At 43.9% G+C, this 15,025-nt stretch overlaps 1 protein-coding gene and 1 pseudogene across 8 annotated transcripts in view; one reads left to right on the plus strand and one right to left on the minus strand.

Annotated features, from left to right (window-relative positions):
* Positions 1 to 15,025, minus strand: part of FBXW11 (F-box and WD repeat domain containing 11) — a 106,081-nt gene that overhangs the window by 25,738 nt on the left and 65,318 nt on the right. For 4 of the 8 annotated variants that reach the window (XM_006765388.2, XM_006765386.2, XM_015565089.1 and 1 more), the window contains 3 exons: positions 12,605 to 12,667; positions 8,556 to 8,781; positions 141 to 327 (listed from right to left, as the gene is read on the minus strand). In XM_006765388.2, the coding sequence (XP_006765451.1) occupies positions 141 to 327; positions 8,556 to 8,781; positions 12,605 to 12,667 (476 nt within the window). Of the gene's footprint in view, positions 1 to 140; positions 328 to 8,555; positions 8,782 to 12,604; positions 12,668 to 14,123; positions 14,272 to 15,025 lie in introns of those variants that run through there. The other 4 variants (XM_006765387.2, XM_006765390.2, XM_015565090.1 and 1 more) reach the window with 3 other exon arrangements.
* Positions 6,267 to 7,785, plus strand: LOC102774782 (annotated as a pseudogene).

The raw sequence follows: 15,025 nt of genomic DNA on the forward strand, positions 1-15,025 counted from the left end.
AACTCCTGACCACTCGTCTTTTCGCGCTTGTTTAAAATGGGCCGATGCATTGGGCAAGTATAACTGCTTTCTTGAGTCATCAAAGTGACCCCAGGTCCGAGACACCTTTTTCCAAGGGAACAAGCAACCCCAGTACTCACCACCCTCTTCTTTCGGAAAGTCCCTTCCACAGGGGGTCCGTGCGCACCATCCGCTCAATCAGCTTCTTCCACAGCATTCCCTCGGAGATCACACGCTGCCATTCTTTGCAGACCAGCTCCGCCGCACACAGAGACCTGGCGTCCAGGTAGGAAAGGATGTTTTCTGCTATGTGATCTAAGCCTTGCTCTACAAAACAGAAAAGGCAATGAAGAGATGGGAAGGGAAATGGAAATGGACCGTCCTTCCGTAAGGATGAGAGGAACAAAGACACCCTGAACCAGATCCCACGCTGAGTAACACTGGTAGTTCTGCAGGGACACATGTGCACACAAAGACGCACTTCTTTTTGGTTCTGATTTTTTTAAGATAAAGCAATTCAGGGCAACAGTCACTATGTGTAAAAGCTGAACCTGGACCATTCTCTATCTGTCAGGTAATATGACAAAATACTTTGACATAACTGAAATTTTAAAATCACTATGGGATGATGACTCTCCAAACTTCACAGATAGGCACAGAGAGGGAAAGACTCCAGGTTGCACAGCCACACAGGAGTAGAGCCAAGACTGGAACTCGGAGCTCTTTCCCCAAAGCTTGTGGCCTTGCCCCTCTGATCTATTCTCTTGTAACCGCCATCCTATTAATCCGCAATTATGTGAGTCCCTTGGAGCTAAGGAGACAAAAAGTAAAATGCTGACAGCTTAAGAAGCTTAAAGTCGGCTGTACCTAGATGTATTTTTGTCAATAATTTCTTCATCTCCTTCTGGTGCAGGTAAAATTCTCAAAAGAGCCACATGTCTACAAATTCTAGAATCCTAAGAGGTTTATCCAATACAATGCAAGGGTCCTCTTAAAGACAACCAAGAAGAGTGGGTGTTCCACACTAGATCTGCATGATGGGCAAATGTAGTAAGTCGTTACCTCAAGTTGGTGGGTAACCATGTTAAATGGGTCAGAACCAAGGACAGCACCCATAAGTCTACCTATTTCCCTCCAGGCTGTCCTTGACCCAGTTGTAAATTATCACAAGGTACCCACAGTGAGACAATATAACCTCCTGGATGTACTACTGTCCAGTCCACATCTCTCTATTTAGTCTCCAGGGACATTTGGAGAAACTCTGCCCCATGACGACACTACCACCTCTACATCATTTTTCTGCACTACTTACTAGTCTGGTAAAACCTTATCAAAAAGGAGATGGGTGACTTTGGTATGGTTACCCTGTATTCCCTTGCTGATGCTTACCACATAAAGTTGGGATTGCATTTTTTTGTTTACAAGTTGGCACTAGCTGCTCTGTGTCCTTTTTTAACATATATAACAACTAGAGGCCCGGTGCACAAGATTCGTGCTTGGGGGTGTGGGGGGGGCCCTCATCCTGGCCTGCGCCCTTTCAAAGTCCAGGACCCTTTGGGGGATGTCCAACTGCTGGCTTAGGGGACATCAGTCAGACATCTTTCTCACAGTCTGGGACCCCTTACTCCTCACCACCTACCTGCAGCAGAGGTGGGAGAGGCTCCCGCCACCGCCACTGTGCTCGCCAGCCATGAGCCCGGCTTCTGGCTGAGCGGCACTCCCCCTGTGGGAGCGCACTGACCACCAGGGGGCAGCTCCTGCATTGAGCGTCTGCACCCTGGTGGTCAGTGTGCATCATAGCAACCAGTCATTCTGCCATTCAGTTGATTTGCATATTATGCTTTTACTAGAGGCCCAATGCACGAAAATGGTGCAAGGGGCTCGGCCCCTACCACTGTGGCTGCCTCAGTCCCTGCCACCATGGCTTCGTCCAGAAGGCTGTCAGGTCTAATTAGCATATTACGCTTTTATTATTATAGATGATATAGGATACCAAGTTCATTTCAGAAATGTTGTAAACATTTAAATCTCTAAATCCCACCTCTCAGAGACAAGAGTTTTTACATCCTTCTAGGCTTACACAAACCTACAGTCTTCTCGGTGCTAATTAACATTTGTTAATCCATTTAAGAATTCTGCCTGAGTGTAACAGCAAATTTATCTGTCCATATCCCCCAAATACACCTTCTCCAGTTCTTAAAACCAGGCAATCTGCACCTCAATCGCTTCAGGGCACAGCCATGCGGGATGACCAAACACAGCTGACAGCTGGGAAGGGCCACTCTGCCAGGAGCTTGCCGGTGGTTCACACTGCCCTGCCGTTCTGAGAGCCAAACTCCGGGCTCTGCCGCCCTCCTGACGAGCAATGACTTATCTCTGGTCGACTTGCTTACAGGAGCCGTGTGTTTCCTACTTATCTTCCTGGCTTTCTTGGTCTACAATTTTTCTATCCTTTCTGGTTTTAAATCCATTATTCTTAGTGGGGAAGAAAAAAGATAAGTGGAAATATGCTATTTTTACTACACACTCTATCCCAAGGAGACAGACAGTCCCTTCATTCTTCATACTGAGGCTCCAAATACTTAATTTTGTTTGTTCCAACTCTCCCAGATTACTTAACCATTTTGGACAATTTTACATTATTCAGGGTTTTTGCCTTCTTGATACTATTCTCAAAGGTTCTGGCTACTTTTTTTGTGACCGTGTCTCTTTTTTCCATCTTTCTGACCACATCTATAATAATAAAAGGGTGATATGCTAATTAGACCAAACGTCATTGTCATTCCAGACAAAGCCTGGGCCAGAGCAAAGCCTGGGTCCCAGGCGCCTGCCAGTGGTGCCAGAGGAAAGCAGCCCGGGTCCCGGGCGCCTGCCGGTGGTGGCCAGAGGAAAGCAGCCCGGGTCCCAGGTCCTGGGTGCCAGAGGGAAGCCGGTGCCGGCAGCCAGGAGAAGGAAGGCCTACTCTTGCACAAATTTTCATGCATCAGGCCTCTAGCTTGTTTATAATCGGGGACATAAATCCACGGGTAATCACATGGGCTTCTCCTTGTGCCTCTTCACTTCTGGGACTGACAAAGTATTCATCAGAATCTCTTAGCGGGCTTTAACCGTATTTCCTTTTAGAATCTTGACCCATGGGCTAATAAACTTAGGTTGGGAAGGCTAATAAGAGGTTATTAAGGAGCCAGATACAGAACAGGTACTCAGTAAGTGTCAGACTGTATTCCTCCTCTCGTCCCCAAGTCCCCAAAGGCTTATGAGGCTGATATTGTTGGTCAAGGCAGCTAAGCAGTGTTCCCTTCCTTGTTATTTTCTGAGAGAAAATATTACACATCCCCTCCAGCGAAGTGCTAAGCCCCTCTAATATCCTGGCCGCCCCCAGCAGCCACGCAGACCTTGTCACTTTCTGGGTCCAGCCTAGTCAGGTGAGGGAGGCGGGCCGTGCGCCTGGAGGTGCTAAACGAAGCATTCTCTGATCTGGTCTGCCTCTCCCTCACCCTATCCTGCTGAGACTCCCATCTCCCACCACCACCCCCTTCCCGAGGCAACAACACATTCGGGCCCCAGAAAGTGAGGCCAGAGCGCTTTGCTCACAAAGCTGAAAAAGTGCTGCTGTGGCTAATTATAGGCACCAGATGAAGGTCTGGAAAAATTTCAACAATAAATTAAAACAATTAAAAGGCACAAATTTCAAAGCTCAATATATAAATAACACTGTATCAAAATGAAACTCAAATGTGAAATGTCAGTTCAATGCCCTTGACTACAGCCAGTTCTAACACAGCTGCTTAGATCATACAATTACAGAAACTTTTATTATTTTAGAAACGTATTTCAAAGAACAGCTGCAAAGAAGCTTGGTCCCCACCCACCCCTGCTGTCCCTTCCCCCTTCCCAATCACAGATCTTCGTCCTTGTGAAATCTGAAGTTATAAACCAAAACAAAAAAAACAATGCAACTGCTAACAGCAGTCCGTCGCTGGGAGCCTTTAACCTGGAATATAGTGACCTAAGGGTCCAGGCAGAAATGAAGAGAACTTATGCTCAGGTCACAAAGTCCTACGTTCTGTTGTTTCAACAAAGTGCCACACACACCTACCTATATGATGTCAGGATGAATCAATACGGAAATTAGTGGGTGAATAATTAAAACTTCCTGGCAATAAATCTTATTACCAGAGAAGCAGGTGTTTCCTGTCTCTGGGCTTTTTCTTTTTCTGTTTTTTTCAAGCTGCCATCCTCAGAATACCCACCAGATGCCAGGCATATTATATACATTCTTTCATCTTCACAATATCCCATAAAGTATTATTGTTATTATTATTACTAGAGGCCTGGTGCATGATCGGGGCAGCGTAGGGACTGCGGGGGGAGGGGACCTCCAGGGCATGTCCGGCCCATCTCGCCCAGTCCCAATCGCTGGACCCCAGCAGCAAGCTAACCTACTGGTCGGAGCATCTGCCCCCTGGTGGTCAGGGCGCATCATAGCAACTGGTCGAACGGCCAAATGAACGTCAGACACTTAGCATATTAGGCTTTTATTATACAGGAGCATTATTCCCACACAGATAAGGAAACTGAGGTTCTGACAAGTGGGCTCACACGCCTATTAAGAGGCTCTCTCAAGCCAGTGACCACAGCTGTTTCACTGGGGTGGGCTGGTTCTCTGGCCCTGCTTCCAGCCCAAAGCCTTAGCTTCACGCTGGTTCTTCCACATCCCCAGAGACCTCAGATCTAGGCTCTGTCCACACTGACTTATCATCCTTCCTTGGGGATAAAACAAATGAACAAACCACAGCCAAGAAGTGAAATGTTTCAAAAGTCTTAATTGCTTAGACACCTCACCAAAGGGATCACCAATGCTTATCATCCTTTAAGTACAATCTGCCTCTACTTCAAACGGTATAAAATTCCCCTTTAACAACAGTTCTTACAAACCACAAACTTAGCCTGCAGAAATTGACATTGCAGACTAAACATTTACCATGATTTTTAGAAAAGCATATCATAATTATCACTTTTTCCACTGAACCAAAAGGAGCCAGAAACCACAAACATTTTTCCATTTTCTCTATACTAACAGGTATGTTATTCACATAAGCATCAAAAAGTTAAAATGATAGGCAATTTTTACAGAATTCTGACAATCAAAAGAAGTCTTAAGGTGACTGTCAATGTCAGCAGAGTAAAAATTCAAACTCAAAATCATCTACATAAAAGTTAAACACCAAAGTAGAATAATAAGTTGCTCCACACATTATTAAATCCAAGTATGAACATATATGTGGACCTGTTTCTCCCACAATGCTCTTAAGTTTGGGTCTGTGTTAAGGAACTAATGCCAGGTTTAATTCAAGTCTACCAGACACTAACTAACACACTCTACTGGGCCAGCTTGTCCCCAGCTATTAGAGTCCTACGTATGATATATACTGACATATGTATATATGTTCAGATCAAATCCTGTTAAAACAAAAACAAATAGTATTTTAACAAAAATATTTCCATGTCCCAGCCAATGGCCCATTCATTTCATGTAATATTCAATACCACAAAATTCCACTTTAACAGAAAATGGACAATACCTTAAAATTCGCTGTAAGGAAAACTAGATCGTGTGCAATTATACTAACCATATACACATAACACATGTTCATCTGTTCTGTCTCTTCTCCAAGACTGCACACTCCTCAAGGAAAGGAGCTGCCTCTGAACTAGACTCTACAAGTCAGGAGAACAACAGTGCCACCTCGTGGATATTCTGTAAACATGTTTGAGAAGTAAATTATAGGGGAAAATAAGACCCAACCAGTAGAAAGCAAACAAAAATAATAATAAACAGATTTGCTTAAGAAAGATGGAGGCATAGCTTCGTTTAGTTGAAAGCACTGATGAGGAATAAGCACAATCACCAACTTTAGAATCACCCTGACTTTTCTTGCTGAGAGCAGCAGCCGGAGTCAGTAGGAAGGCGTGGACGACGGGGGTTCTGAGATCTGGCCCTGCCCATACAGAGACCTGAGTCACATGTCCACTCATCGTACCTAAACACACCTGGAATACTCAAATTCCCTCCGTCTCACACAATCAAAGGCCTACCTTTTTCTTTCTCTCCCATAATTAACAACAAATATTACTGAATTGTGTTGTATTCTATACTTTAGGCAAATTTAAGGAATTTTCCAAAGTAACCTTAGCTATAGCTTATTTCAGCCTTTGCACTAACTTTGGGACCAACCTGTACCATCACCTGCACACTCACCACAATGACCAAGATCAGATGTAAGTAAGATCTTGGGCATTTCACCCATTTCCTCTGATTCTTGGCTTCCTAGTCTACACAAGGAGAAAGGGGACTAAGTGATGGCTAAGATTCCTTTCTGCTATGAAGTACTACAATTCTAGAAAGAGAGGGATCATATTTTGCTTTTTAGGAATACGAATGAGTGAAATGGGACAAACAGTGCTATATTTCTGCATAAAAACAACAGAGTCCCTTTCCCCTTAAACACGCCCATGGTACCAGCTTTGGAAGAGGGATTAGGAATCAGAAGCTGGCCTGCCAATGTGCAGCCCCAGGTGTCAGGTCTGAGGCGTAAGCCCAGGTCTATTTGCTGGGACAATGCCTGGAACATGGAGTCCGGATGCACTCACACCACAGTCAGGCTAAGCGAGGAGCTGCTCCTTGAGGGGCCACCCGGAAGCTCTGACGGGGCAGAAGTGGTGGCAATGGCACTGGTTAACCCTGGCTATTTCTAGGCTTGCCCTGGTATGGCAGTTGTAACTTCCAGACTACAATGACCATGGTAGAGGAAAACGCTCTGGCCAGCATTCTCTTCAGGAATGAAATATTTCTATCTTACCTAGCCAGACATAAATTTAAAAATGAAGATGAAGATGAAGAAGAGAGAAAGAGATGGAGAGAAAAAAATAGAAGTGAATGAATGAGAAATAGAAAATCAAAGGGGGATGAATAGGCAGAGAGCGATTTTCAGAGCAGAGAGACTGTTTTGTATGATACTATAATGGTAGATACATGTCAGTATACATTTATCAAAGCCCACCCGATTAAAACACCAAGAGTAAATCCTAACGTCAAGTATGGACTGTGGGTGACAATGACGTGCTCGTATGGGTCCCTTTTTTTGGAACAAATGTACGACTGTGGTGTGGGATGCTGACAGTGGTGAAGGCTGTGTGTGTGTGTGTTTGTGTGCGCGCACGCGTGGGTAGTGGAGGAAGGTGAAGATACGCGAACTCTCTGTACCTGAAACTAGTCTAAAAAGCAGTCTGTTTCTGGAGGCCCTCAGTAGGCTGGGCTGCAGACGGGACTGGAACCTCCTGCTTCAGCGAGATCGTGTGTCTCCAGTATCACCTCAATGAACAGGAGACCGGTCTATACCCCGAAGGACTCTGATGCTGGGGCACAACAGACCTGCTCGGCCCATCCTGCTCACCCAGATGATAAATACTCTCGACAACGAATCACCATCAAGAAACGTTTCAAGGTGCTGATGACCCAGCAACCGCGCCCCGTACTGTGAAGGTCCCTTAAATTTCATGTCTCTCCTGCCACCTGTGACCCCTGGGACTTTCCGAAACCAAGCTTTTCAGTCTGTGAGCCTTGAAGCCTTCTGACCACCCTGGCTCTTTGGAATCGGTGTCACTACCTTTCATCATGCTTCTGTGAAGGAGTCATGGCAGCACCCCCCTTAAAGGGAACAAGTTTGACTTTTTCATATTTTGACTGCCACGTTATTAAAATGATTTGAAAGAGCTCTTATTTTTTTTAAAAAAAAGTAGTCTATTTCTAAAAAATTCAAAGTAAACTTAACAGGAAGAGCAGGGGTGGGGAGCGTGCACACAAGCAAGCAGGGTGTTGGGTAAGGATGCAGAAATAAGTTTTGAGAAATGTAATGGAGACATGCTATCAGTTTTGACATTCCCGAAGTGTTACTTTATTCATTTATTTTTAATACTCACCCGAGGACATGCTTTTATTGATTTTAGAAGGAGAGAGAAGCATCAATATGAGACTGTCGCACATCTGGGATCGAACCTGCAGCCTGAGTATGTGAGTATGTGCCCTGACCGGGAATGGAATCCAAGACCTTTCCGCGTCCTAGGCAATGTTCCAACCAACTGAGCCACGCTGGCCAGGGCCCTCAGTGTCACTTTAGATGCCAGTGAACATCCTAAACTTCCCAAACACAGAGTATGGGACAAACTGTTCCTTTAAGAAAAAATCCTTATAAAGACAGAATGCAGATTATATCTAGACTACATCAAAATACATATCACAGCATTAATCATTAAACAAGTTCAAGGAAACATACTGTTGACCATGATCCACACCACTCATCACAGACACTGCCTTCATTTCCTAGAGATGCTAGATCTGAACTGGCCTTCAAATGCCACAGAGGAAAACCCAGTGGGCCCAGCAGTGCTGCCTCGCACTGTCCTCCCTCTTCCATCCTCTCGTCCCACAGACGCCTCGCAGAGCTGCCCAGGCCCTGGGCCGGCGTCCCTCCACTGGGAAGACAGGCTGTTACCTGGTAAGGCGGTAATGAAGTCCCGCTGCAACATGGGCTTCAGGTAGGAGTTAATGTGTCCATGCTGGTAATGACACATCCGGGAAATCAGGTGCTCCACAAATTCCACTTGATCCGATTCCGACCACTGGTCAAAATATTTAATACACAAGTCTTTTTCTTTTTGATAGTTTCCTTCTGATGGCCTCTTTCTGGAGACGATCACAGACGATGTTCCATTACTTATCTATTTTAGAAATACACACACAAACATAATTAGTTTGACAAGGAAAAGAAATCTAATTGGTATTTCATTAGAAACATTTTTACTCTGTGTATTTAATCTTAAAATGCCAGTTTTACCCTAAAGCCACTCAATCCTTTATTAATTCACTCAGAAAATAATTAAAACTGTATTCAGAGCCCGTATCCTCTAATGAGTCTCAAAGGTAAATGCCAAAGTTACAGCTACTGCTAAAGCTTAATGGTGTCTTAAATCATCATTCTCTAATGCTTATTCCCAAACCATGCTGTTATCAGATAACTAATGTTAGAGATGACCATTTTAGGAAAACAGCTCCACTTGGCAAAGTGGCAACTGATTGACTATTAATAGTTTTACTCCCTCAAAGCTGAAAGTTAATGCTTGATTGGTCTATGCCAGTGATGGCGAACCTTCTGAGCTCGGCGTCGCAGCATTTTGAAAAACCCTAACTTAACTCTGGCGCCGTGTCACACATAGAAATTTTTTGATATTTGCAACCATAGTAAAACAAAGATTTATATTTTTGCTATTTATCTTATATATTTAAAAGCCATTTAATAAAGAAAAATCAACCAAAAAAATGAGTTCGCGTGTCACTTCTGACACGCGTGTCATAGGTTCGCCATCACTGGTCTATGCCAAAGGTTCCCGCACTTGGGCGTTCATCAGAATGACAAAGGGCTTGTTAGCACGCAGACTGGCAGCCCCACCAGAGACGTTCTGACTCCTGGGTCCGGAGTGGAGCCCAACATCTGCATTGCCAACAAGCTCCCAGAGATGCTGACACCGAGGACCACTCTCTGAAAACCGCTGGCCTATCAAAGGAGAAACATGAAACAATGGCATCTAAAAAGCTTCGTTTTATTTATTTTGTCTTAATTTTTATTGCTCAAAGTATTACATATGTCCCCATTTCCCCCCTCCAGCCCGCCCCACCCCCCACCCCGGCCTGCACTACCCTATTGTCTGTGTCCATGGGTTATGCATATGTGCAAACAAGGTTAAAAAGCTTTGTTCTACCAAACAGTTTGGATCTCCATATTGTTGCCAGGCCTAAAAACTGCTGGCAAAACTTTAGACTTTCACTCCCTTCTTTTGTTCACCTTCTCAGAAGGTTCTTTCCCTTATATAGTAGGCTTATGGATATCCCATACTCCTATACTAACTGCACTTCTCATCAAATCTACACAGTCCTAGTATAAAACCAGTATTTTTTTAAATATATTTTTATTGATTTCAGAAAGGAAGGGAGAGGAAGAAAGAGATAGAAACATCAATGATGGCTGTCTCCTGCATGCCCCCTACTAGGGATGGAGCCCGGGCATGAACCCTTGACGGGAATTGAACCCAGGACCCTTCAGTCCGCAGGCCAACACTGTGTCCACTGAGCCAAACCGGCTACGGTGAAAAACGAGTGTGTTTTCTAAAAATTGAAAGTAAATGCAATGCACCTGGACAATAACATAGAAACATCTAAATCCCTAGACTGAAGCCACAACTGCTACTGATCTGTGAGGCTCAGTAACTGCCCTGTTTAAAAACAAAGTAACCTCGCCGAAGCCGGTTTGGCTCAGTGGATAGAGCGTCGGCCTGCGGACTGAAAGGTCCCAGGTTCGATTCCGGCCAAGGGCGTGTGCCTGGGTTGCGGGCACATCCCCGGTGGGAGATGTGCAGGAGGCAGCTGATCGATGTTTCTCTCTCATCGATGTTTCTAACCCTCTATCTCTCTCCCTTCCTCTCTGTAAAAAATCAATAAAATATATTTTAAAAAAAAACACAAAAAAACAAAGTAACCTCAATGCTTCTGACAAACACTGGCCAAGCTATCTGCCCATCACTCCTCTGATGGCCGCCTTCATGGGCAATACCAGAAGGATTAACATAAGAGAACCTTGAAAACTGCAGAGCTGCATTACAAACAACCATCATGCCATTAGGAGCTTCCCCTCGGAAGTCTTTCATAGAAAGAAGCAAGAGCTTTTGTTACAATTTGTGCCCTAAAAGAAAGCCAACTGAACCCATTCCAGAAAGACATCCTTTGTAAATTTCCAAAGGAGTCTCTGGCCTTCCGTGATAAAATCTTAGAAACCTTCCCTGTAATAAGGAAGTTCCTATGTCCACATTCAGAGGTATGAAGTCAGAAGGCATTTATCTCCCCTCTCATTTATCTTAACCACCTCCTCTCTGAGAACGTTTTCCCTTTGTAAACTGGGTGAGGGACAGCTCACTGACTCTGGGCACCACCAGAGGGCAGCCTTACACAGAACTTTTTGATGCTGCTTTTAGTAAGACATTCAGAACAAAAATTAACACTCAAAAAAGATCAAATGAAGTGAAAATTCTTCTCTGTGGTCAATATTGACTGATATAAGGAGCATCTTTGATACTTTTAAGCATAAGGATGTTCACCATAATGTTTATAATCCAGAAAAATTAGAACTGCCCAATCACAGGCAACAGGTTTAAGCAAATTATAATACATTTACATCAAGTGCTATAAGGTAGCCGTTAAAATTAGTTTATAATATAAGATTTTAATAACAAGAGAACACTTTTATAAATAATATTAAGGAACAAAAGATGAGATGCAGAATTTTATATAGCATAATCACAATAATTTACGTGAACACACCAAGGGAAAAGTTAAGAGTATTTATGAATATGTTAAAAGTGCCTAATCTTGAGAAAGAAAACGATATATGTTTTCCTTCCCCTCCTTTACTATGCTTTTTCATAATAACTTGCCAAATAATTGCTTTCCCAGCAGGTTAAATATAAGGATGGTAATGAAATGCATTTATGTACTGCTTTATACTTTACAAAATACTTTCATAACCGTTATCTCATTTGATAAGCAAACGGGTTATTATATCATTTACAGAAAGGCTCCCCACCATCTACCCTCCCTGGCATTGGTATACCATTAACTAGTTGACTTAAAGACAGATAAACGAACAACTGAAAGCCAGTATTAACACCGAATTGCAAAATCAATAAGGGAAGATAATCCTATTGCAGACACAGGTGTGGAGGAGGAAACAAGGCAGTCTGCACACAGTTCCCCAAACCAGTGGCAAGACTCCGAACCACCTGCGGGGCCCAGAAAAGCTTCCTGGCCTCGTTTTATTTTGTTTCGTTTCATCGTAAATGTGTTGGGGAAACTTCACTCTCCTAACTAATCTACCCTTTTGTTTCAGATCAAATGGAGCTAGAGAATTTTGGAAACATTACTCTCTTCAGATTTAGATCTGTGTGCCTTTGTGCCCTCATGAAGGGAAAAATGATTTGTACCATCATGACCAATGGAATCCTCAAACATGAAACTTTACATGCCCCATTCCCTTTACCTCACCACAAAAAACTACGGGATTGGGAGGAAAACTGGCAAACTGAGATAGAGCCCGGAGAGAAGGAAACTGAGTTTAGAAGGAAAGGGCAAACCAATAGGAAATGACGAAGAAGGATAGGACGAGGGAGAAACAGGCCTCAGTGCATATAAACTGGTGTGTGGTAGGTGCCGTGCTGGTGACAAACCACCACCACTGTCCATCTCTGACTTAGTGGACACAGAACATTTTAGGCCACAGTCACTTCAGCATCTTTGTGAAAATTCCAAAATCTTTGCTATTCATAATGACACTTCCCGAAGGATCAGAAGATAAATTGGGGTGAACTCTGAAACTAGTAAAATTACATGCAAAAAACACAGAACTGCTTGGCTCTTGTTGTCATAAGGGCATGAGCTGAGGGGCATCTTGTCTAGAGTGAGTCAACTGCTCTCTGATCTGTGCGCAGTCATTCCTACCTGCCAAAGAGTATTTTTCTTGGGGGACTCATCTTCATTTTGATCCTCCATAACTGAAGTGTTCTAAGGGGGAAAAACAGAGCATTTGAATTATGCCAAGTTTTGCAAATCCTAAATAACCAAAATGTAATTTTGAAAACCCAAACTAGAGTGGACCAACAAACCCAAGGGCTAGTGTGGCTTGTGGCTAATGTACTATTTTGGGCCAAGGGGGCTGTGCTCATCTTTCATAAATCAATGCAGAAAAGTAAGCATAAAGTCTGACTTGATGAAGGTGGGCCAACTGGGAACAGGCTGACGTATGGCAGTGGCTGAAGCTCCACCTCCGTCATCACTGTTACTCTCTTACTGGTGGCTAGAAGCCCCAGAGACCCACTAAGTTCCTGATGGTTGCACAAAACATTTACTAGAATGTCTGCTACTCGCTAACCCATCCCAACATGAGCAATTAGAACTGACAAAGCCTGGAGGTGCTCCCCCGGCCCCAGCCTTCCTCTTTCCTCCCCTGATGGCCTTGTTTTTCTGCAATGGCTTTGCAATCTCCCCCAGCAAGCATGGTGGGGGCCCCAGCCTTTTCCCTGAAGGGAGGATGCAGCGAGCCAGTAACAATCTGGCTTGCCTTAGGAATGCATTAGCTTTTGGTTTTGTGTTTGCTGCACAAAGAGGCACTGTGTAATTATTCTTTCTGGTGACCTAGTCGCTCAATAGATGCCCATTAACTGGAGATTATACATGATTGGATTTTCCCTTTTGAAGCTCCTATCTAATAGCTAAATGGAAACTTAATGAGACGGGGAAATGGGAGAGTTGTGCTCAGAAAGGAGTAACAACTCATTTATAGGGTGCAACCTATAAATTAGAAGATTGGGGTATAACATTTAAACGACAATATCTGTACCATAGTATTATTCCAAAGGATCCTATAGATCTAAGTTATCAATATTTACAAGATCCTATTTACTATTGCCTTGAGGGGAGGAGCCTAAGATTTTCCCTTTATGTTCAAGTTGTAAAATGTTTGGACCCAGACAGTATTTCCAAACATGCCCGATGCGGGGTCAGCACTGAAAAGTGGCGCTCTGCTCCGCAGGTCACACAGCTGGTTCTGAGCAGGAGCGGAGTTCGAGATCATGGGAAGGCCAAAGGCTTTGAAAACCAGAGAGAAGGTAGATCTGCTCACTCACTCCGTGTGTGTGTGTGTGTGTGTGTGAGAGAGAGAGAGAGAGAGAGAGAGAGAGAGAGAGAGAGAGAGAGAGGATGAGAGAGGAGAGAGAGAGAAAGGGGATCCTGAGCAAATTGTGTCAGCCACGGACAAACACCACAGAGTTGTGGGGGCTGAGGCTACCCAGCACAGAGCTGGTATGTTGAACAGGTATTAAATCTGGTCATGCCCTGCTCTGAAGATGCTACTTCCCCCAAGTGGTACCTAATGCTTTTCTAGCCTCATACTTTGACAGAATGGCTCCCTCCAGACGGCTGTCAATAGAGAAAACCCACTATTTCCTCAATAAGTACTTACTAGTATAAGCCCAAAGCACCAAGGTCTGCGGTGGGGAAGGGGGCAGGAGGGCAGGGCTCCATATGTGAAACCAACCATGAGCTAGTGAGGAAGACAGTGTGTCCAAGTGTCCAAAACGGGTCTAGAGTGGTGGCAGCAAGAAGTGATCCTGAATGAGAAGGAGGTGGAGAATAGGGTAACCGATGTAGTATTTCTCTCTCCATGTAATTTTCCTTTTACTGCTAGCTTGAAGGATCCAGAGATTAATGAAGCTGGCAGGTTTCATTATGGAAATGAATAAAGAGGGACAGTGACTCAGTACATCAGCTCCTCAGTCTGACTGGTAGTTACAATGCCATCCTTGCAATGTCACAATGTCCTGGGTTCTAAGAGAGTGGCCTGAAGAAAGAATGGCTAGACAGGAAGAGTTGAGCATGTGAAGTGGAAGAAGTGTGAGAAGGTCCCGCCCCCATGACGCCAGGCACCCCAAGAAATGTAGAAGATATATGTATACATGTATAATGTTTTCCACTAAAAACTTCTGAAATAGGAGCCTGAATAAGCCAGAGCAATTCTGACCTAAGCCACCTTAGTAATTTCCTCAGGGAGAAAACAAAAAAGTCAGAAGACCCTAGAAACAACTGTTTTTGCCATGAGAAAACACAAGAAACAACTGTTTTTGTCGTGAGAAAACACAAGAAACAACTGTTTTTGTCGTGAGAAAATTTAGTTCTTCCTCTCATCCATTCCAAAACAGATTAATGGTTTGTATTTATATAGTGGAGAAGGGAACAACCCCTCTGATAAAAACTGCAACTATTTTGTAAGACTTGATAAAAGTGGATAAATGTATACAATTTTTTTAAAAAATCCTCACCCAAGGATATTTTTTCCATTGATTTCTAGAGAGAGGGGGAGGGAGG

The sequence above is a fragment of the Myotis davidii genome, unplaced genomic scaffold, assembly GCF_000327345.1.
Source record: "Myotis davidii unplaced genomic scaffold, ASM32734v1 scaffold399, whole genome shotgun sequence".
Classification (NCBI taxonomy): domain Eukaryota; kingdom Metazoa; phylum Chordata; class Mammalia; order Chiroptera; family Vespertilionidae; genus Myotis; species Myotis davidii.